The sequence below is a fragment of the Nyctibius grandis genome, chromosome 9, assembly GCF_013368605.1.
Source record: "Nyctibius grandis isolate bNycGra1 chromosome 9, bNycGra1.pri, whole genome shotgun sequence".
NCBI lineage: Eukaryota > Metazoa > Chordata > Aves > Nyctibiiformes > Nyctibiidae > Nyctibius > Nyctibius grandis.
This window is the reverse complement of record NC_090666.1, coordinates 8,280,288-8,304,487: the sequence shown is the minus strand read 5'-3', so window position 1 is coordinate 8,304,487 and position 24,200 is coordinate 8,280,288. Positions and strand designations below refer to the sequence as shown.

The 24,200-nt window shown below is 41.0% G+C and overlaps 2 protein-coding genes across 5 annotated transcripts in view; both read right to left on the bottom strand.

Moving 5' to 3' along the window:
- Positions 1–4,112, bottom strand: part of LOC137667478 (caspase-8-like) — a 15,222-nt gene extending 11,110 nt beyond the window's left edge. For 3 of the 4 annotated variants that reach the window (XM_068408249.1, XM_068408247.1, XM_068408250.1), the window contains exons 1-3: positions 4,038–4,112; positions 1,371–1,628; positions 884–1,271 (exon numbers count right to left, since the gene is read on the bottom strand). The gene's annotated coding sequence lies outside the window, so the exon portion shown is untranslated. Of the gene's footprint in view, positions 1–883; positions 1,272–1,370; positions 2,693–4,037 lie in introns of those variants that run through there. The other variant, XM_068408248.1, reaches the window with a different exon arrangement.
- On the bottom strand, positions 2,942–24,200 carry CASP10 (caspase 10). The gene is made up of 12 exons (XM_068408240.1): positions 23,799–24,200; positions 23,159–23,235; positions 17,627–18,353; positions 12,357–12,696; positions 12,114–12,213; positions 11,398–11,533; positions 10,540–10,628; positions 9,197–9,233; positions 7,939–8,027; positions 6,458–6,569; positions 5,196–5,700; positions 2,942–4,667 (listed from the first exon to the last, which is right to left on the bottom strand). The coding sequence occupies exons 3-12, from the start codon at positions 17,748–17,750 to the stop codon at positions 4,505–4,507; spliced, it is 1,695 nt and encodes a 564-aa protein (XP_068264341.1). The 5' UTR covers positions 17,751–18,353; positions 23,159–23,235; positions 23,799–24,200; the 3' UTR covers positions 2,942–4,504.

The window sequence follows — 24,200 nt, the reverse complement described above, 5'->3', positions numbered from 1 at the left end:
GTATCTGAATGAATTGTATGTGCTTAACCTCATGATTCAATGATCTCAGATCTGACTGTGTATTTTTTATGTCCATACAGGAAAGAGAAAACTTCATAACTAGCTACCAAGAAAGTAATCTTCTTTCTCACATAAACCATGCCTTTTGTTTAAGACACAAGGCATGTGCTTATAAAAGTAAATCTTCCTGGTAAAGGAAATTTTCATTTTTATTTCTCAAAGGCTCTGAGTTTCAAACCCCAAAATTATTGCAATTAGAACAGATGTGCCACCTGCACACTATATTTAAGCCTGTCTGTAAGTACAGGGAGCACACTAAAACAATGTTTAACTGCTTCTCCCACTTTACTAAATTAAAGACACAACTGATACAACAACCAAACTGATGATGATGATTATTATTATTTTACATCACTTACAGGGGAGGACAGGCTGGAGGACTGCTGGAACAACTCTGAAAAAAGTGAGACAGCCATAGTCTCTTAAAGTTCCAGGAACAGTATTGCCTTTTGTACTATGGTCTATATTGTCACATGACTTACAAAAAGTATGTTGTAACAAAGTAATAAGCTGTGGTCACAATGCAGCAGCTCCCTACTCCACCTATCACAGTTCCAGTTTCAGGAAATGAATTATTACAGTGCTTCTGAGAAAAATTGGTAAACAAGCCACAAAAGTAAACAGGTTTTGCTTTTGTTTTAAGGGGACACACTAAGCAGCATAGCCAGGACTTTCTAGCATACAGCACAGCTCAGTATACTTGCTCCCATACATAAATCTTAATTAAAAGACAGTGAGGGAAGGGTGAATCAATTATATCTTTCCATTTAAAAATATCTCAGTCCCACTGTCCTGCTGTCTCACCAGATCCTCCACGACTTACCTCGTTTCTCTGAAGTCCCTCTCCAACTCACCATAGCCTATTTTTAACATGCACTTTCATGGAAGATTATTTCCTAAATTAAAAAAAAAGTCAACTATCAGCACCGAATTCAGTAGCAGCACTCACTGAATACAGGGAACTGAAAGGCTGAACATTTCTTTGAAATTATTTATGTAATATACTTCCCCAATTACAAGATAATTTAAGCAATAATTAACTTTTGGCATTTTCACCCTCTTTGAAGTATAGAACTCTGCCTTCAATGGTAAGGTTCCCAGTATGGTCTGCTGGTCACCAGCATCTTCCTTGCAGCAGGAAATATATGATCAGCAATCAGTACAGCTACCAGACTCTCTGAAGCTTGTGAAGTCAGCATTATGAAGAGAGACTGTTAGGAGAGCCAAAATTTGTTAAAATTTTGCAATGAAAACATATCATTCATTGATTTCAACCTATCTACCTTTATAAACTCAGAATTATAACATACCCTTTGACAGAATGAGGCATACAAATCCCTTCCACAAGGCATACACCATTACCAGTTCAGAAAACGTGTCTGACTTATTTCACTGGCATGAGTTCTCCTTTTATCCAAAGGGTGAGAGCAGCACAGAGGGACACCACAAGCACTATCTGATCTTCAGGTCCAAAATGGTTCTGTCTCCATGTCATCCCTCTCCCTCAGCGTCTCTCTCTCTGCATCAGTTCCTCTGCGTCTTAACTGAACCAACACTCCAGTTGCAGTCTGAAAGAGGAAGCATGCCGTGGTCAGCACTGTCTGAAAAATACTTGCGGACAAGACCAATCCCAGGTTGGCTCTTGCCAGATAGAGGCTTCTCCCATCATGCAGCAGTTTCAAGGGCCAGCCCTCCTGGCACTGTTGTTCCTCTTTGTCTTTATTGTTTCACTTCTTATTTCTTCCTCTCTCACCCTTCCCCAAAATGTTCCTGTCCTTTTGTTAACATACATGCTCTCCGATTTCCCTCAGCTCCCCTGCACCCTGGTTTTGTCCCTCTGGCTTCCTCTAGAACTGCCTCAGCGACCCGATCTATTCCTTGTACAGCAGCCTGCCAAAAATTCATCTCTCCCAGAAAAGCTGGTCTTGAGGAAGCAAAAAATGCCTAAGCTACTGACTGCTTGGAAACTGTAGTGGCTGTGGCCTCTACTGGCACAAGGCAGGATACGCAGCTCCTGCACAAAAACTGTCAGGAGGGACAGGACACCAGAGACTTGTGCATGTTAGAAATCCCACTTTACGATCATGATATTCCCAAGATATCAACTTCCCCAACAGAAAGACTCTTTTTACACTAGTTCCACTTAAATCTGTCTAAACAAGGGTTGCACAAGTCACAACCCTTCTTTAATTCTGTAGATGGAGAGCACGCACATGTGCATGTGCTTCTGTATGCCATCAGTAAGCCTCAACAGAAACAAACAATGTTTTGTTTGTTTTAGGCTGATTTGTTTCTGGCACAGCTCTGTATTACTAGAGTTACACTGAAGGTGTACAGTGTGGACAGCAAGGAGCGATGAATATCTAAGTTGTATAAAAATCACCCACTCTCCCCCAAGACTTTCAAACTGCTGTGGTACAATACACCGCAGGAGATCAGGCAGAAACGTCCAACAACCTTGCTGAATGGCAGCTGCGGTTACAGTGCTAAACCTACCCTGCCTTCGGGCTCGTGCTGACAGAGTACCACTGCATGCACTCAAGTATTAATTACAGTGTGCAGCCATATGAATACAACCTTCAACACACACAAGCAAAACATTCACTGAATAGTATAAATCATGGTAGTGTAAATTGTGTTTGAACAAACCTTATTATGAGTGAGCAAGACTTCACCAGTCTTTTATACTTCACAAGTGTGGATCCCTCTCCCCAGGGAACTCAAGGCAGAAGTCAGCTTAGACTCTTCAGACTGCCTTTACCTACCTATGATTTAACTGGAGATAACCCAGGCAGAAGTCTCTACAGAGAAAGCAAGATAACATGATGATGTTCTCTGTCTACCAAACTTAAAAATGAAAATAAGATCCCACAAAACAAGGTCAAAATTGTTGTCAGTGTTTACTCTGTACTGATAAAAATTAAATTGTTACCTAAACATACAAAACAAGAGTGCACCAAGTCTGAACAGGAATTGTGAGCCAGAAACTTCATGATTCTATTACAATATGTTATATATTCTACTAACAGGCAAAACATTTTCTATCTGTGGCACAAATGTGACTTCAAGTGTGGCAGCCATACTCAGAAGACTCAAAATGTGATGGGTCACACAACTATCAATTCATCAGGATAAAAAGTGACCATTATGTTTTGGCAAACTGGCTGCCTTTCGATGCTCTCTGTGATGCCAAACTCCCCTCCTAAAAATCCTGGATAGTGCAAGCTAAAAATTACGTCCAACAGCACTAGACAGTACTCTTTCGAACCTTCACCCTATCTTATGACTAGTAATCATATGTAACAATCAGTGTTTTGCTGAAATAAACCAAGTTTCACTTCAGCTTAAAACCTGAGGCAGTTCATGCAGCCCAACAAAGCGCAGGGGCCAGTCAGAAACAAGGATAAGCCTTACCACAGCACATAACTTTTTCTCACCAAGCTCTTAAAAAGAAGTATTAATTTAATGCTGTAATAAACAGGAAGGACACAGACATACGTAGTAAATGCTCACAACAAAACAACACGACACTATTTCAGTTAACTCACAAAATGCAATGTTAGAAGCTCAATCAACAAGGAGAAACAACCACCTTGTTTCTCATATGGCTGCATTCCAGGTCTTAAAACAAGAAACGATAATCAGAAAATGTAATGCTTAACAAAGTTAATCAATCTGATAAACCTATACAGATACACTGCTGAATGCCATATTTCATAGCGTGCAAATCTTCTACCCTAACTTTTCTTCCCAGAAGTGATGTGGAAATGACAGTTCACAAGGTTTCACAGAGGGTGTACTATGCAGCATTTTGGCTTTACTCAGTTTTGGAAAGATCTCATTGTACCTGAGGTTTATGTTAGCCGTCAGTGTTAGTGTGCCTTGTAGAACAAATCACTGATTTCAATAGTTAACTGGTTCTCCATTAAGTTAAATGTAATTTAAATTAGAGATGGAAGAAAACCTTTTCCACTTACTACTTAAGCTTTCTCCTCTTCATTCTCACCTTTGTCTTTCTCTATGAACATAGCTAGTGGATTTAGAGGCAGGATTTAAAATTGTTAGCCTGCAAAATAAAACACAATGAGCCTAAACCAGACCATTAACAAACGTGGTTTAGATATGGAAGGCTACATGCAACCCTTACACTCTCAGAAAAACACTTGTATCTGCAGTCTGTGTAGGTATAAAAATGTTTAACATGATAGAAGCATGTTTCTCCCAACCCTGGCAACTATGAATATATAGATGATGTAAATAGCTGGCACACGGATTGTTTTAATTGTGTCTCCTCCAGTTTCACAGTTTGTTTGGCAGAAAATTTATGAGGCCTTGCCTTGAAGATAACAGTTCCTCAGGATTCTGGGTAACTGCCTTAAAACAGGTCTTGTGCTGAATTGCTTTTAAATGAGATATTCTGATAAAAGGATGTATTTTAAAAGCCTCAGTGTTGCTCTGAGGGAGGAGGGTCTCTAGGTATTGGGAATATAAATTTTCTTCTTAAAGTATATGCTGGTTGAGGCATCTGCTTCTTCGTACCCAAGCGGTCAACACGTCTGCCCACATCTTCATTAACTTCTGTAAGAATCGACAAAATATCTTCACCCCTACAGCCAGAAGGAGAGCAAAAATAAAAAAATGACTTATTAATGAGCAGATGGCATTCCATTTAACATCTCCCAAATAATCTAGAAGATACAGTATAAATATTTAAAACACAAAAAAGAAAACACATCCTTTTCTCCAAATTTCTCCTCTTTAGTTCTCATTTGAGTCATATTAAAAACAAAAGACCTTTTTTTACTCTGCCTTGCTTGATTCAACCAGTAAAGAAAAATAATGGAATAAAATATTTTTACCTAAATCCACTCAAGAAACAGAAGGCTCTGCCTTAAAGAATATAGATGGGAGCTTTTGAGGTTTTTTACAATAAACTTCACATTCTCCAGATTATCTCTATGGTACTAGCAGTGTTAATGTAAATTTATCACTGGCAAGCAAACAAATTATCAGTTTAACTAATTTTGTCACCTCAGAACATGGGTTAGTGTTCCTATGTGAATTTGCCTTTGGAGGAAAAAGAAAGGGGGAAATTCCTCCCATTTTTTCATGAAAGAGCGAAGCAAAGTATTTACCTTGGTACCAACAACCGTAGCTTGCTGCACAGGGCCTGAACGTACCAAGCACCCTGTTCAATGTGCCGGAAAGAGACATATCCGTCAATTGTGGCCATGCCTAGGAGGAAATCAGCCTCTTCAGGAATACTTTCAGAAGGAGAAACGCTCTGTTGTATGGAAGACAAGTCAGGAATTCGTGCGTCAGCTTCAACATAGACAGGACGCTGTATCTCTTTACCCTGGCATGCTTGGATAAAGAAGAGTTTGGGTTTTTCAGCCAGCTGTGGACATTGTTTGGCAGTGAAGTGGGACATGATCATGCGGATTGATAGAAGTTCCCCATCTTTCCCATAGATCGCTCCTGACTCTCCATGAGATAGAATACAACATATAAAACAGTCCCTGTCTTTGTGATCTTGCAAATGCTGCCAAGTTCGCATGAGATCTTTAATCTCCTGAGACGTCAGATCTGTGTAAGTCTTCACATCCAGACCAAGCCATGTGAATACTCGTTCCAGTTCCCCTGTAATTAAAACAAAGATAAAAGGAAAAATTGAGGCAGTACAAAATCATTTTATGACGTCACCACGCAAGTTAATCTGAACTGGGAAAGACCTTACACCCTGACACTTCTACAGATTCATCCTTATACTAGTATCAACTAAAGGTTAATTGGAATAAAAAAAGATGGCATCAGCTCAAACACAGGGTTCCTGGATTTTTCTAGACAACTTTCAGAAAATACGACGACATTTTCCAATGTATTAAGTGAGCTCACAAATGACACCGGAAAATATGAGGAATCCCCCCTCGAGTTTCAGATTAGATCTTTCAAAACCTTCCTCACATCATTACTTTCCAGTTGCAGTTTTGACTATCAGAATTTCATACACAAGAGATAAATAGAATGAACAGAATAAAATAAGAATTATGAGGAGTTGCTTGATTATGGAATTTTGCATTATATCATGTAGAATAATGGTTTAGTTTAGTTTTAGTTCTTTATTATAGCTATAGATAAAGGCTAAGTAAAAAGGGATTCTCAAAATGATTCAAGAATGATCCAACTGCATCAGAAACTCAGTGGTTACTCATCCTTTAACCCTTCTTCCCCTAGGATACACAAATGACATGATTTAACACACATCAAGCATTTTACTTTTTTAAGAATATTAACTAACTAAAATATAGACAACAAAATATAAAGCAATACTAGACAATCAGCTCACATGGGGAAACAGAGACACCAATCCTCCAAAAATTTCATTTCAGTAACTTACCAGCATCTTTGCAAGAACCCTTCCTCTCCTGAAGAGACCCATCAAAGTTAACATTATTAATAACAAGACAAAATCCTCTGTGTGGTCCATCCATTTTGTAGCTTGTCATCTTCTGTAGAAAGGAGAGGAAAAAAAGCTTACAACCTTAATGAATTTATTCAGCTTACTCATATTTCCTTAACTTGTCTCAAAACTGACATCAGAAAATTAGAGGCACCTAAGACTGTGGGTTACTTTTGAAAAGCTGGATCTCAATGATGCCTCTTTGTGTGAAAAGACACGGGTGAAGCCTCAAGCACACTGTCACCACTCTATCAAACTGCAGAGGAAAGGTTTGGCAGCTGGGTTGGTCATCTGTATGCAAAAGGAAGGATTCAGCAGCCAAACTCTGCAAACTGAATTGGTGATGGGGATAGAAGTTCCCCAAAGGTTTCCAATGTCACAACAATATTTTAACTTCAGATGGCAGGTTCACAGTGAAACTATAGTCATCTGAGTTTTGCCAAGACTTAAAAGTTACCTCCCACCCTTAAGAAAGAATGTTTTAAAAACTGAAAAGTCACCAAAACCTCAAGTACCATCTCTTCAAGTCCAACCTCAGGTTGAAATCAAAAACTCCCACTACTCCTTTCTGCTCACTAGAGAGAGCAACAAACACCTGCTTTTGTGCATTTTGGTAGAACAAAATGCAGACAGCACTCCAAGCTCCTTCAACAGCAGCAAGTACCTTTGCTACAGCAGTCTGAACATCAGGTGATGAAAAGATACGTTATAGCACAGAACTTCAAGAAATTAAACAGCTATAAACAAATGTAGCAACTTGCTCCTTCAATATAGGTGCTCATCGGAAGGAGAAAGCCAGAAGGAGAATTCAGTGGTTACACTGCTGTACAATGTTAAAGAGTGCACATAAGGCTTCAAAGAAGGGATCTCACAAAGGGGTCTTTTCTCCTGTACCAAGACCTCTGGTTTATTGAGGAAGATTGTTACATGCCTGCAACAGCTTACTAAAACCTCTTGCCTTCTTTTATCCTTCTCACAAAGCCTTTGCTCACTACCCCTCATCACTTTTAATTTCAAGATGCCCTGAAGATTCTTCTAAGCCAGATCCAGAAAGACAGAACTGTGAAGCTATGTTTGTCTCCATGTCTTGCACATTCTGCTGCCATCTCCAAAATGCACAATTTAAGAAAATGCCAAATGTTTTGCCTGTATCAGGAAGATAAGCAGATGCACCTATGTGTGGATAACATCAAAGGTATTCTGCCTGTTTTGCCTCCACCACACTTTTCAATACTGGTAAGTTTCTGGCCTCCAAGGTTAAAATGTTCTCTGAAACATTCCAGTTGATCAGTCAACTGAAAAAACTTCATGAGACACAAAGACATCTCACATGTCCTTGCATGATAAATGTCATTACAGGGATGAAGACCTCGACACCCCGGTGTTCAAAAAGAAGGATTTAAGAGATTGTATCAAACCTTGGATTCATTTTCTACATTCCTGAATTCTCCAGGCAGCTCCAGGTTCATTTCAGAGAAGCCTTGTGCAGGATTAGCTGCTTTGTTATCTAGGAAAAAGAAAACAGCATAGATATTTATGAAGAGAAATCCAGTATTGGCAGATGTAGCAAAAAGGAGTTTAGCTCTAATACAGCACTTTTTGTGTTTGAAATACTTTTTCATTGAAAGGAATAATTCCTCCATATGAGACAGCATTGTCATGTTCGAAGGATCTATTCTGAACATGTTTCCAGTTATTTTTATTATATATATTTTTGTGAAAAAGGCAAGGTTTCTATTTGTATTGTGGAACAAAGATATTCATGGTACAAAGACAGATTCTACTCGAGACATTCAAATTAATTTTTCATTTGGAAATCAGCTTAGAAATAAACTGTATTGTAAAAAGGATCTGCAATGTTACTTCTGAAGCTCCCGTTACAGATTTTTTTTTTCTTTGATCCTGAATCACTGATAATAACCCTCAGACCGACTTTCAGAGCAAGGCTGCACTGACAGAGCTTGAAAGTGGAAAAGAGCTGACAGATGCTGTCCAGCTATACTTTGCAACTGGTCAATCTGACATGGAGTCACAAAGATGGATGCAAACTACCCTCTGCCATTTGTACACAATCTTTTCAGGGATACGATCCAAAATATAACTATATTTATTGCTGCGTTATTTACTTCTTCTGAATGCCCTAAACCACTTGTCTCCTTTTGTACAAATCATACACTAATGCAATCAAAACATCCATCTCTACCATGCAACACTCCCAGGCTCTCCAACATAACAATCTATACAGCAAAAGAAGTCAGAGGTAAAATTCTGCACCCAAAAATTTAACATATCAGTTTTATAAACAGTCATAGTGTCCCATTCTCTTGTCCTCCCAGGGATATTTATCAGAAAACTTGCTTTTGGTTTTCAGGAAAGAAATCATCTTTTTACTTCTAATCAGACCAGCCCTTATTTTCCTTCCCAGAAAGCACTAGTTAGTTTCTAGTAAACGACTGACAAAGTACACAGGATTTGCCAATTTTCTCTTGCCTCTTTTATATAAGAACAGAAATCCTTCAAATTTATTTCTGCAGAAAGCAAAAGACCCTTCCAAGAAGACAGCAAGGTTAGTGTGTTGCATTAAAGCAAATGCTAGAAATTTCCCAGAGAAAGTAAAGGAATGCAACATTAAACATAAAGGTAATAAAAAACAAGCATATTTTCAGAAATTCTTACCATTGATATTAGAACCGACAGATTTGATCGAGGTCTCCTATTTTTTAAGTGGGGGGGAATACCATGTTAAAAATCATTATCATATATGAGAAGTTTTCATAGTGATTTTAGCAAAATAGGCTTAATACAAAGCTCTAAGTAGTGATTAGGAAAAATACTGAATTCCTAAAAGCAGCAAAGCATTTAAAAATGAAATTACAAAAGACTCCCCCACTTACAGCAAATCTCAAGAGAGCTGGAAACAACTATATTTTCTCTTAAGGATAAAGGGAAACAGCAAAGAACTTTCTTTCACTTGCAAATGATCCTCTCACTATAGGCGCAGGCAGTCACTATAAACAAAATAAAGGTCCCAACATAGCCCCACATCAATTCTCTTGGATAGTCAATTATTTGAATATAAGTCGTTATAACCAGTGATTCTAGTCCTGCCTAAGAAACATCTTCTAGCAGTAAGTGTCAATGGTTTATTATACTGCATGGAAAAAGTGTATAACCTCTCATCATTTTAAAGAAAAATCAAACATGATAACCAGGATTATGTCAACAGTCTTAGTCTTTTTAAAAATTATTTTAAATCTATGTTTTCTTAATAAAACTACATTCATTTTCTTTCTGTGCCAAGTGCCATGCATGAAAGCTTCTCCAAACGCTCTACACATGTAGAGCAAATACAGCTCAAAGCAGCAGTAATGCAAACCCTTCCGATATTAAATAGCCCATTTTCCTCAGCTCTTGTCTGCTAGAACTTCAATTCTGGGAAGCATCCTTAAAAAGATCACTGTTTTTCCTCATTCAGAACCGGGTTAAAACTCCCTCCCTTCCTCTCCTCTTCCCCAAAAAAGATATCAGTTATAGCCCTGGTAAGTTTCCCAGTCTGACTCATCATGCAGCTGCAGGAGGTGTTTAACTGATCAAGGACTGGTACTTTGAGAAAACAGGACCACTTCCTTTAGCAGCAGCAGTTTGAACTGATCATCAAAGTACAGTGTTAGCCTTTAGAGATAGTGTTGATCAGCTGAAACTTTAAAAATCGGCACTGACTGACCCATTCTCTAGAAGGCGCCTGTCTAGCTTTTTCTCTCACTCATCTCTCTTCCTAACAATTTTTTTCCCCAATTGCACATGACCAATGGTAGTATTTTTGACTTCCACTGTTTGATACTATGTATGTAGCTGTATTTTTTTACGCGCTGAACAAACATGCTTGTTCCCTTCCTAAACCAAGCGAGAAAATGTAGCAAAGAATCTCACAGCCAGTACAGTTCCAAAATAAACGCAGGAAAAAAACCCAACCTCCCAAACCACTAAAACCCAAGTTGGCAGTAGGTACTCCAGTGTACCTGTGGGGAAGTGAATACTTTGAAGACTCCAGTGTGAGACAGTGAAGATTCCTTGACTGGCAGAGTGTTCTCCTGCTGAGGCATAGACACTAAGAGCAGAAAGACAAAACGAGAGAAGCCAAGTGCCTTTCAGTTAAACCAGTATGAATCTGTACATTAGGCAAATGCAGATCTATACTTACTGAAAAATATATTAAAATAGAAAGCAACTTTGAAACACACTCATAAAGCATAGGGGAACGGAACTCATGAAATGCTGAGTGCCCTTGCACCTGCTGGGGAGACGTAGCTTTGTACTTCCCTGAATTTGTTTCCCAGTGCTTAAATAAATGGAAATAGAACTTCTTCCTCAGTATGCTTATAGTCACTCCACAGGACGTTAAATGAAGGAAAACTACAAACTGCAGTATAACCCCTGATAATGTGAATCACACATGCACACACAGTTTGCCTCGCCAGCTTATTAGCAGGCAACTGCCTTGTTGTAGTGTACATTCATAAATCACAAAGCACCTTTTACAGGACAGTCATAATCATCTCAATACTATTCATGGGGAAATGGAGAAATGTGACATAACTATAAATAGATTTTTAGTTTCCCAGCCTGTTCTGTATGTGCTGGACTGCTCTGTGTGGCCTGATATTCCAGCATGTCCCTACTGGAATTCAGCTAGGAAGTAATGCAAGCTAAGGACTATTATGCCAAATCTGTGTGTGAAGATGAGCGATTCCACTCTAGTTCCTGTTCCAGCAATGCACACGCTGGAACCTCATTCCAGCAATGAGGTTCAGTTGCCCGGACCCTTCTAGTGCTTCCTGCATGTTAGCAAACCTACTCCCTGACTCAGAATTTCTCACCTTTTGCCCTTTTGTAGCAGTTTATTGTTTCCAGGAGATCAGGTGAAACATTCAGACAGACTTCCTCCAGCGTCTGTACATTGTTTTCAGTTAAAAGGCCCTGTTTTTCCAATAAAATCAGCAATTCCAGAGCAGACTGACAGCCAAAAGGAGAGAGTAAAATACAGTTATTGTTCCTTAGAACTCAAAACCTGCCTCAGCCCTGTCTGCCTCAAACAATCACATTATCTGCTTTGCTTCCTCCCAACAATGTTCAAACAGTCAATTTTACATCACTGTGGGAGGTGGAAATGTTGCTCCATGGAAAGCTACTAGTTGCGTTATTATTTGGTATGGTCTTGTTTAAGGAGATTCACCCAAACCATATTAATGATTCTTGGCTTTGAGAAGGCGTTATTGCTATGAAACGATACCAATGACACATGGACATGAATCTCCTTTGTACATGGCTCAAGCAGGGCAAAGATTTGATTTGTCACCCTTTTATGATGTAATGCAAGACTGTGGACTGTCAGTGACTGACCTGGGCACAAAGACCAAATTCTACACTTAACCCGTCAACAGCTTCCTCCTTGCTAACCCTATAAATACTGACTAGCCTAGTTGCAGATTATGCCCTATCCTGCCAAATACTTTCCTCTTCATGCTTTTCCTCCTATTTCCCCCTGCCTCCTGCCTTTCCTGCCATACACACATTTGGCTCTCTCCTCACATACAAGAGTTATCCGTCGCTTTGGAAGACAGTTTTGCAGAAGGAATATGATATCCGTCAGCATCTCATTGGTAATGTTCTCTGACAATTCATACAGCATCTGCCTGTAACAGAGATCCAGTGAGATAAAAGCAGAATAGAAGACAACGTAGAAACTAAAAGCAATCCAAGAATTTAAAAATGGAAAGGGAAACAGTATGGCATAGATGGCAGTAATGAAGAGAACAGAATCCCACTGCAAGCTTACCTGTATGGAGATACTCTTCCCTTCTCATGCAGACATTCTTGCACTTTCTCCTTGGTATAACCAAGTTTCTTGAGCAAGGAGTGACATTTAATTCTGTATAAGAGTTCAGCTAATAGGAAATTATCTTCCTCATTCAGATATTCTTGAGCCATCAGAAGTTGAAAGATGTCCACTGCTGACTTCACACTTTCTAGTTTTCCGAAGGGGAGCAAGTCAGTACATAGAAATTTTAAAGCTGCTACATCTTCAGCCACCAGATTTTCGTCAATAAGCAGAAGCTGCTGACGGAACTTCAAGCTGACATCATTCTCCATGTTGCTGGAACCAACAGTCTCTCTGCCTGAAAGTAGAAAGCAAGAGCTAGCAACACTTGAATCTTCAATACAACAATTCTTGTAATAAGATTTCACCCAACAGCTGTTTAGAAGCCCTGAATTCTCTGCAAAAGAGGAGTTTCGCTTCAAAAACATTTGAAACTTACTTCCTTCTCCAAACACAAGACTACAACAAAGATCAGATTTGGCAGAAGCTCTGAACAACCCAGTCTAAATTTGATGTTAGCCCTGCTCTGAGCAGAAAACTGGGCTAGATGACCTCAAGAGGTCCCTAAGTCCTTCTATTTCTTTCAAACATTTTCCCTGTTCAGATCTTTGCTTCTCTCCATTGTTTGTAGGTGGAAAGAGTCCCTGCAGTAACTTATTACAACTCTCAGTGGAGAGAGCACAGTGGTTCACACACATTCCTTGATCTGCAGTCCAAGGGCTCGTTCTTCTCTGGCTGCAGCAGGGAGGTGTCCTCTGTTACAAGCTTGACACCCAAGCTGAAGCTGTGGAATATCCACTCACTCCCAGTCATATCTTGCTACCAGACTGTGCTTCACACTTGGCATAGGAAAACCCTAAAGCCTCCCTTACAAGTAAATGTAAATGAAGATGTAATAGCGCTCAGTGCTCATTCTAAATAGGCTCTGCACAAGCAACTCAATTCTACTGAAGTTTAATAGAAATTAATCACCATTCCACTACATCAACTTCTTCCATGTAGCCTAGGCAGTTCTCTTCTACCTGTGGAAGGTTATGCAGTAAAAAGGTGCTTCAGTGCCTTCTGCCCAAATGGGCAAGTAAGTCTTTAATCTTTTGTTTAGAGCAGCTGGAAGCAGCAAAGCTTTCTACACGAGGCAGAGCAGGGACAGAATCTCTGAATCCAAAGCCTTTGAAGCACCTGGGAGGACAGGTCAGCAGATAAACCACAGAGGATATCATAGCACACAGGGGCACAGAGAAGAAACTGTTGCATTTTTGTGTTCAGTGGCAGATAGAAAATGCAATCCCCAAGTCCAGATGCCCAGCTAGGAAATGAGGTTTGACAGAACCCAGGAATCCTGAATCGTGTCCTGTCCCTAAGTCACAAATCAGAGCCTGTGAAAAAAAAAAAAAAGGCCAGATTGCTTTTTCCTGTATTCAAAATTACTATCCCATAGCTCAATAATTGTTCTTCACAGAAATCCCATGTGTTGTGACACCCTTTTCACTTAAGATGCTATCAAAAATGTTCAGATCTCAGCCAGTTAACTACACACAGAAATCAGATCACTTCACAGTAAATCAGACTTCAAATTAATTTAGCTAAAAGCTACTTTAAAAGCCTATCTAGATGCTTGAATCAACTAAATTTAGCAGAATAATTTAGGCTAAACTGATTCCTGCCTAAATTAACAAGCCTATATAATCCAGGTTCAAATTGAACTATGATAATTCAGAATTTAGAGCCAATGATTTCAGCTGAAAGACTTAAAAAATCATCGCTTTAAGAGAACAGGGGCAAGTTGTGTGTACACCAGGTGTACATAGTCATTTCATCAGCAAATCAAACTGAAGCAAGATCCAGCACAAATTCCTTCATCTACCTTTAAAACAGTTTTCAAGTCAGTGTTGCTGCCATTCTTGGAAAGCATTTTTCACTCCAAGGATTTCCTGCTTGAGTTTGGAATACCCTCAAGACCTCTCAATGCTGCTGCATTTACTAGCTGTCTGTAACCTCTCTTCACTGCACTAAGTGAGGGCAGGCTGGGCTGGCCCTCTCGCCCAGCACTACAACGAAAGGAAATATTGCCGGCTCACTGCCTGCTCACCCACTGCTCAGCTTACTGCTATGGTGTTTTTAGAACCCTCTACCACTTCATGCATTTTACAGGCCATTTATAAATCATAATGGTACAAAACAGAGTCCTAAAGCAAAGAAGGAAAACGAGCAAACAACCCCTATTCCCGTAAAACAAGTTGATGCTAAACACCCAGCACTAACACAGGACCTGTGTTATAAATTGAGACCACAACGGACTATAATCCAATTAAAATTTATTAATTGTAGCAAGTAGGATAGGAGCAAAGAACAGCGCTGGGCGGCAGGGGAGTCTGCGCTCCGCCGACTGCCGCACTAAGCAGTTCAAACAGTCTCTTTTTATACATCTCTACTTCCGTGTTCGTGAAATAGTGGAGGTACTCTGCGCATGCTTCATTTGTTGTTAGGGGGTCGCTTTCTGCCTCCCGGTGGTCGTTGAGGCTGAGATAAGAAGTCTTCTCCCCTTGTCCCATAGTTGACCCCTTACTCATATGTCCTTATATGGGGTTATTTGTCATGTCTCTGTCGGTTCCTGGAACATCTGACGGTTATCTTAGCTTACACAAGCGGGCGGTTATCTTGAGTTATTTCCTGCTGTGCGAGCAATTCTTTTACGCAAGCTATGTCAGCAGTTTCTCAAGCTGTGGTTATCTCCTCTATGGTGACTATTTCTTTGTTCTTGTGATATAATTAATCTTTCCTACAAGCAGTTATTTCATTCTTTCTACTTAAACCTTTTATGATTACTCATTCTTAGCTTTGATAAACAATCTTCACCCCACATTTATCACAATCCCCCCCTTTTTTCTTTTTATCCCATTGTTTACTAAAGCGTATCTTCATCTTCATATTTATACGCAATCCTTTTCCCACAATTATCACACTTTGTCCCACAATCACAATAAATTCCTTTTTCTTCCCAACAATCACAATTGATGCTTTTTTGCATAATGCATTCACAATAATTTTCCTCTTCAAGGATGGATCTGATATCATTTTCCATTTTGGTACTTACAACATGTAACTTAGTTATCCCGTGTGTTTTAAGTAAAGAAGTTAAAGAGGTAATCCTTGTTAACATCTTCCAATTCCAGATAAACAAAATGACAGAAAAGACTAAACATACTAGTACTAATATTAAAATAATAATCACAGGGTGTCTTATTATGTTTAGGATGCCTGTAGCAGTGGGTGACCAACCAAATAAGACATCCCACCAATTATGTGTTGTATCTTCTTTTATCCTTTTCAGGACCTTGTAGATTTTCTCTGTATCATGGTGGACTGTTATTAATGTTTTCTGTCCACTTTCTCTGACATCTTGTAATATTTCGGTTAAATCTGTATGATTCATTAACTGTTTTACTAACGAGAGATTCATTCCTATAGGTACAGGTGATAACTGATGAAACAGAGTGTAGTTGGATTTTATCAGCTGATGGGATGTGACTGGTGCTTGATAAGAGAAGTCACATCCTACAATCTTAGTGAAATTACAAATGCACAAATTAGAATGATTATCAATCTGGACTACTTTGTATTCTATTGTAAGGGAGTCACAGGTAGTCCTCAAACAAACACAACCGTGGCCAGTATATACGAGTAATGTCTTTTGACGGCTATCTGGATGAATTTCAAAATGGCAAATATTTTGTTCAGTATCCAGACAAATGTCTTGTGTATCAATTGTATTACTTTCACAAATAAATCCTAATTGTGTTCGGGTGATGCAGGAGTCTAAGTTTACAGTTTGCCAGTTCTCATTTATCTTTCGAGCCCATGCTCTGTGTTCAGAGGGGTAGAGCACAATACCATTATGATTTAACCCTAAGGCAATAATGGGATATAATACAGATATAGAAGAGTTCCGAATAGTTAACACAAAGGTTATGGCAGTGTTGGTGGAGGAATCATAAGTGAAGTTTACAAGAGTCCACCAAGATTGTAGCTCTCTCTCTAATTCTGTAGCCTTGTCCCAAACAATTTTTCGGATTTCAATGGGGAAAGTGCCTTCCTCCCCTTCTCTTATAATGGATGCGGCCACTGATTGTATCCACAGTTGTGCCTGCGTACAACTGAGAGCCAAAGATATATTATCTTGGGTTACTTTGAGTGTGTCAATTATTAATTCGTGGTCCCGTTCCTCGGTTTCTAGCCATTGTGGTAAAACTTTTGATAATAACCATTGATGAGTTCCCAGAGCAGATAAAGAAGATTGTAAGGGTTGTTGTAATTTTGTCATGTCATCTCCTAAAGAAGCTAATTTATTCATTAATATCTCCGAATCGATTCCATTTAAAATTCCCAACCCTGTCCCTAAAACACCTGTCAAATCTCTTTGCTGCCGACTTTTAAAAGTACTTGTTTTTGCAACCGTGTTGTCCATCCTTCAAAGGATGTTTTTAAGAAAGGGGAACAAGCAGGCTGAATTTCTGAGATATTAACGGTCATTAATAATTCAACACGCTTAAGAGACCACTCTGGGTTGGTCAACATTTGTTGTTGCCCTGTGTTCCTAATCGCATATGGTCCAACTTTAAAAACTCTTGGATTAGGTATATCGACCGGTTGAGTAGTAGGTTGAGTGGTATAATTTCTTAGGGGAATTGCAGTGGTTGCAAAAGGAGTGGTTGATAAAGGAGTTGGTAGGTCGGCAATTTTAAATTTATAGCTCAATGCCCAGTTTTGTGATATTTGTCCCAAGCATACCACAAAAACTGGTTCTAATAGAATGAAAGTGTGCCAGCACTCCAATGCCCCGCATGAAGTCATATTTTTACGAGACGTATTGTTTGTCGCTGTTACAGATATCTGAGTTCTTTGTCCTGAGACATTATTCTTAGTCTTATTGTACAATTTGCAACCCACTTTTATCTCATCTCCTAGTTTCCACATACCCCATAACCGATCAACTCTTTCCTTATTATCTTTGTCCCATTGTTGTTGTACCTTATTATTATAGAGAACCACCGTAGCTAATCCTATGTTCTTTATATCTACGTTTCCCATTATTCCGGTGTGTCTCTTTTGGGCTTTTTCCCATGGCCAGTTGCCGGGCTCAGGGGGGTTTCCATTTGCTGATTTCATTAACAGAAGTATACCGAGGAGCAGAGAATACTTTGGTTGTATTGTTTTTGGAATACTCTTACCAGTCCTGGGGAAGTTCAGCCATGATTGCTCTTGGGTCCCATTGTTCTGGTTCTTTTCTCCACTGTTTGTTCCTCCTCTGCCTCGCCCGTCGACTCGGTTGCTTTGAGTCACGGGGTGTACCATCTTCTCGGCAGCAAGGGAATTCTTCAGGAGAATAGCCGCTTCGGGTCTCCTGCCTATTTATATAGGCCTCCCACTTTGCGGCTTTAACAAATGGGGCAAAGCAAGACACGGTCAGTATTTCCCTTCTACACTTTATAGCTGAGATTTCAGCCACAAAGGGGACTGGTTTGTTGGAATGGTAACAATAATATTGGGGATTTATGCCTTTAGCAAAAATCTCCCACCATTCCCGGGATTCGTAAAGAATCTTTTGTTCTGCTACCAATTGTCTTAGTTTCTGATTGGTAAAATTTCTTTGAGTTTCCCAGCACTGTATACAAACTCCTATTGGAGGATAACCATACTCAGTGTTTCCACCAATTTTCTCGACAAACTTTGCACCTTTAATGCGACTAGCATGAGTCCATCCACGTTCAGCAGTCCGGACGGCAGTCTCTGTAGTAAGTAAAACAAGATAAGGTCCTTCCCAATTAGGTTTTAGGGTTTCCTCCTTCCACGTTTTAACCAGTATCCAGTCCCCAGGTTTAAAATTGTGAATTTTTAAGTCCAACGGGGGTCGTTGCACAATCAGTCCTTGTTCCCAAAGCTTGTTCCGATGTTCTGCTAGTTGCGAAACATATTCATTAATTACACGATCTCGAATTAAAACATTCGTCTGTGGACTTTCAATTCTATAGGACATACCATACACCATTTCAAATGCTGATATTCCTATATCTGCCCGGGGTCTAGTCCTGAGGATTAATAGTGCCATGGGTAGGCATTTAATCCATGATAATTTGGTTTCTATCATTAATTTGGTCAAAATAGTTTTGATTTCCCCATTCATCCTTTCAACTTTTCCCGAACTTTGTGGATGCCATGGTGTATGGTATTCCCACTTAATACCCAAGCTTTCTGTTAGATCTTTAACAATTTTTGACACAAAGTGTGTTCCTCTGTCCGAGTCGATTACATCAGGTACCCCATATCGAGGTATAATGTGTTCAAGTAATACCTTAGTAACTTGGTTAGCAGTTGCTTTGGAAGTAGGAAAAGCCTCAACATAATGTGTTAAATGATCCACCATTACTAATAAATATTTATAACGCCCTACCCTGGGTAGTTCAGTAAAATCCACTTGTATGTGTGAAAAGGGTCTATATGCTCGGGAACGTCCTCCAAGAGGTTTTTGTCTCATGTTATTTCGATTAACCTTTTGACAGGTCTCACAAGCTGCCGTAACTGTCTTTGCTATATTATAGACGCGTATACAGGCAAACTGTTGATTAAAATGATCAACTAACGCCTGGGTTCCCCAGTGTGTTTTACTGTGTATTTTTTTTCGAGTGCTATGCCCTTCGGCAAGACCTCTCTCCCATCTGGTAATATATATTTACCATTCTGTTCCTCTGCTCCCATTTGTTTTAGTTTCTCCTTTTCTGTGGGTTCAAAACTCAAATTTTTATTAACGGGTACTTGTTGTATAGTTAAAATCATATTGTAATTCCCCGCTACTCGTTTTGCTTCCATATCAGCCGCATTATTCCCCCTGATTTGATAACTTGTGCCTCGTTGGTGCCCTTTTATATGTACGACTGCTATTTTACTCGGCAGTTTCAATGCCTCCAGGACTCGTCGAATTAATTCCGGGTGTATCAGTTCTTTTCCCTGTGAGTTAACAAACCCTCTTTCCTCCCATATTTTCCCAAAAGTGTGAACCACCCCAAATGCATATCGTGAATCCGTGTAAATGGTTCCTTCTCTATCTTTTAGTAATTTTAGTGCTTTCCATAGTGCATATAGTTCACAGGCTTGGGCCGACCAACTGGCACTCAAAGGTCCCGATTCTACTGTGCTGTATTCTTCCTTATCCAATTTAACGATGGCATACCCGGACAGTCGTTTGCCCTCTACTATTAGTGATGACCCATCTACAAATAATACCTCCCCACAGGGTAACTCTTCCTCCTCCAGGTCTGGTCTAATACGGGTCTGTTGCTCAATAGTTTGAAAACAGTCGTGTAACAGATCGCTCCCTTCCCCGGGGTATAAAAATTCGGCAGGATTAATCGCTCCAATAGTTCTTACAGTTAATTTAGGTGATTCTATAAGTATTCCTTCATACTTTAGCAGTCGGCTATCTGTAAGCCATTTCTCTGCTTTCTGTTGCAATACTCCCCTGATGTTATGGGGAGCATATAAAACAACTTCCCCATTAAAAGTTATTCGATTTGTTTCTTCAAGCAGCAAGGCGGCCGCAACAATGATTTGCAAGCAACTCGGCCAACCTCGACTTACAGGGTCTAATAGTTTCGATAAGTATGCTACGGGCTTCTTTTGTCCAGCCCATTCTTGGGTTAAGACTCCGAATGCTGTTCCTTCACATATATTAACAAACAAATGAAAAGGCTTTTTTATATCTGGAAGACTTAAGACAGGTGCTTGACCTAATTCCTGCTTCAAGCTAGCAAATTGCTCTTGTTCATGCTGAGTCCATTTGGGTATGCCGTCCTTAGACAGCTGTTCATATAGAAATTTAACTTTGTAACTGTAATTTTCTATCCACTGCCTACAATACCCAAACAACCCAAGCGCCTGTCGAATTTGCCTCTTGGTTGTCGGCATGGGTAATTCCAAAATTCCTTTTACGCGTTCTGGGTCCAATATCTTTTTGCCATCAAATAAGTAATGCCCCAAATATTTCACTTATTCCTCCACAAACTGTAATTTCTCCTGTGAGGCTCGTAATCCCTTTCGGGCAAGGAAATTTAGGAGGCGAATGCTTTCTTGTCTTACATCCTCCTTATTGCTCCCTGCTATTAATAAATCATCCACATACTGCAGCAACATGGTTTCTTTTCCTATTTGGACCTGATATTCTTGTAAAAGTTCTTCCAGAGCTTGCCCAAATAAGTTAGGAGATTCGGTGAACCCTTGAGGTAGTACTGTCCACCGTAATTGTTGCTTGCGACCTGTTTCTATGTCCTCCCATTCAAATGCAAAATAATCACGACTCTCTTCAGCTAAGGGACAGGCCCAAAACGCATCTTTTAAATCAATTACACTATACCATGAGTTATGGGGGCCCAATTTACTTAGCAACGTATAAGGGTTAGCTACCACTGGAAACCGTGTAATTGTTCTTTTATTTATTTCTCTTAAATCATGCACAAGCCGATATTTTCCATTTGCCTTTTTTATAGGCAAAATGGGAGTATTAAAAGGTGACATACAGGGTTCCAAAATCCCTTGTGCTAGTAATCGATCGATTTCTGGTTTTAATCCTTTTCGTCCTTCTAAAGATATAGGATATTGCCTCACCCTCACGGGTATGTGGGGTTTGGAAATTTGAATTTTAATTGGAGGTATTTCCAGTTTACTTATTGTGTCCGGAGAATACCACACATCTGGATCAATTTGTTTTTGATCATTTACGGTTAAAGGATAAGTAGACACCATTAGCTCTTGATTTTTTTACTTTAATTTCCAATTGCAATTCAACAATTAAATCTCGTCCTAGCAGATTAAATTCTGCTTCAGGGATGAGCAAGAGTTCACCCATTCCAAATTTATTTTCAGTTTCAAATATCACATTTTTGATTTTATTTACTTTAAAGGGTTCCCCTTTTGCCCCAATTACTTGTACTTTTTCAGGGGAAACCTTACATCCCTCAGGTATTTGCCGAATAGTCGATTTTTCAGCCCCGGTGTCTACTAAAAAGGTGAACTCTTGTTTATGGGGACCTATTTTTACTTTTATCAAGGGCTCACGATGACTCCGGTCCCCCAAAATGTAGAGCCCCTGACTTTCCTATTCCATTTTTGATATTCCCTCATCCCTAATCCTTTCTCTACAATTCTTTTTCAAATGTCCCATCTTATTGCAATAAAAACACCGTCTTTGTTCCCTCTTCGTTGTCCCATTTTCCTGTCTTGCACCAGAGAACCTATATCCCCCGCCTCGATCCCTGCGATCTTCTCTTACTGCCGCTACCATCATTTTCACTTGCCGTTTATTACTTTCTTCTTCCCGCCTCACATAAACTTTCTGAGCCTCCCTTAATAATTCATCCAATCCTCTATTTTGCCAGTCTTCTAACTTTTCAAGTTTCTTTCTAATATCCTCCCATGATTTTGCCACAAACTGAGTTTTAAGAAGTGCCTGTCCAACAGGATCATCTGGATTTACCCCAGAATATAATTGAAGTGCTTTCCTTAAGCGTTCCAACCACTCGGTTGGACTTTCATCTTTCTTTTGCATTTCATTAAATGCCTTATTGATGTTTTGACCACGGGGTACTGCTTCTCTAATCCCCTGGATTACTATGGTTCGCAAGTCCTGCATATGAGTTCTATGACCTGGGTCTTGATTATTCCAATTAGGTCTCTGAAGCGGCCACTTAATGTCCGCCTGAGGTCCTTGAGCATGCTGAGCGTCCCATAACCTCATTCCTGCTCTTCTTATCATTTCTCTTTCCTCAGTAGTAAATAATTGGCCGAGGATAGATTGCATCTCGTCCCAGGTGTAAAGACTTGGTCTGAGGAATTGGTCCAATCTCTCAGCTACCCCGAGTGGGTCCTCAATTAAGTTTCCCATCTCGGTTCTTTTAAAATCTCGGAGATCGGCCGAATTTAGGGGTACAGAAATATATCCAATTACAGGTTGCGGGCCTCCCATGGGCATCTCCCTTAAAGGGTACATCTGGGTGGCCTTTTTTTGACTCCTTGTTACACGCCGAGAAGGAGTAGGGGATCCTTGCTCTGATTCTATTAGGGGAGTGGGTGCTGTTGGTACCTCTGGAGGGACTTCAGGGACCGAAGGTGGAACATAAGGAGGGGGAGTTAGAAGGGTTTCATCCAATTCCCCTTTCTTCTTTTTCACTTTAGGTTTAGTTTCCTTCAAGGGGTATAGTTTAGCCTCCGGTTTCTCGAGCCATACTTCTGCGTACTGGCTCTCCTCCCGGTTAAGTGGGTTTTTATTATTTACCCAAAGGTTTAATTGCTGTCTTACCCAACCTTCTTCTGACCCATAAACTGGCCAAAAGACATTTTTAGAAATCTTCTTCCCTCCCCATATCTTAGTACAATATTCTATCATCTTCTGCTTGTCTTTCCCTAGGGTTCCAGGGAAATGTCTCCAATTATCTAAGATATATGCCAGAGGGGTATTCCTAGGTACAGTGGGTACCCTCCCCATGGGAGTCGAAGGCTTGCTGCCCTTCGCCCCCATCTTCTGGAATATCCACAAACACACACTCACTCGCTCCCCTTGTTCCTGGCCCAGTCCCTCGCGGGAGTTGGGAAACGCAGTACTTAAGGGTCCACACTCGCTTGGTTCAGTATGTCGAACCTTTCACTCGTTATATTCCAGGAAACCCAATCCCGCCCGAACGGCAAACCTGCGAACAAATTCGCAATATACTCACGCGTCCCTGCGTCTTCGTCCGGACTCCCGTGCACAGAATTTTATGGGATTTTACCGGTTCTCCCTTTTCTCAATATCCTAGAATTTAGGTTCGTCGGTAAGGTTGAGGTAAGCTGTCGGTCGCGGGGCCGCGAAGTATCGCGGGGCGCCTCCCCGGAGGACCGAAGCCCACCGTTCCTTATCCGAGTCACAGCACCAGGCCTGCGACCTACCCGTTCCCCAGGTGTGCCGCGGCTCACCGACAGTTACAGGTAGAGCTAGCGGGACATTAACAGGCAGAACAGCGGCACACAGAAAAGCGATAGAGCAGCGTCTTTAATTTTTGTTTCCTGATATACCCTTAGAGAAGGAAAATCACATAAAATAAACAATGAGGATTATCAAACTATTTTTTCCTTTAAAGTTTTATTGAGTGGGGCGCTGCCAGAATAAAAGATTTAAGAACAACGCAGAAACACGGGCCGCAAGGGAACGCCGAGGCTCAGCCCGCACCCCACCAGTATGAGGAGCATTCACCGCCGGCCCCGCGGGCAGCCCGGAGGCAGCTGCACGACACGGGAAGGCACAGCGGGGTTTAGGCTCCGGGCTCGGGAGCTGAAGCCTTCCTTCGTTCCCCGCCAGTTCAGTTCCCCCTTTCTTACCTCGTACACGAATCCCGCGCCGTCCCCTCTCCCGGCGGCCGCTCTGGGGGCGGCGCTCAGCGCGTCCCGCGCTATTTCCCGGCCAGCCGCCAGCCCGCGGTACGTGCGCAAGTGCTGAGTCACGACCCCGGGCCTCCCTGCGCGGGGCGCGGCGCCGGGAACGGCCGCGCTTCCAGCGCCGGGCAGGAAGGAGGCGGCACCCCCAGTAGCGGGGGCGGGAAGTGGGACGACGTCGATCTGGGGTAAGGAGTTGGGGGCACGTCCGCGGAGCGGGAGGACACCGCTGCCAGGGGCGGGCGGGCTCCCACGAGGCGTGGCAGCGCCCGCGGAGAGCGGCCGAGCGCCGGGACCGCGCCTCGCCGCCAGCCGAGCCCAGGCCGGGGCCTTCCCAGCACTCGGCCT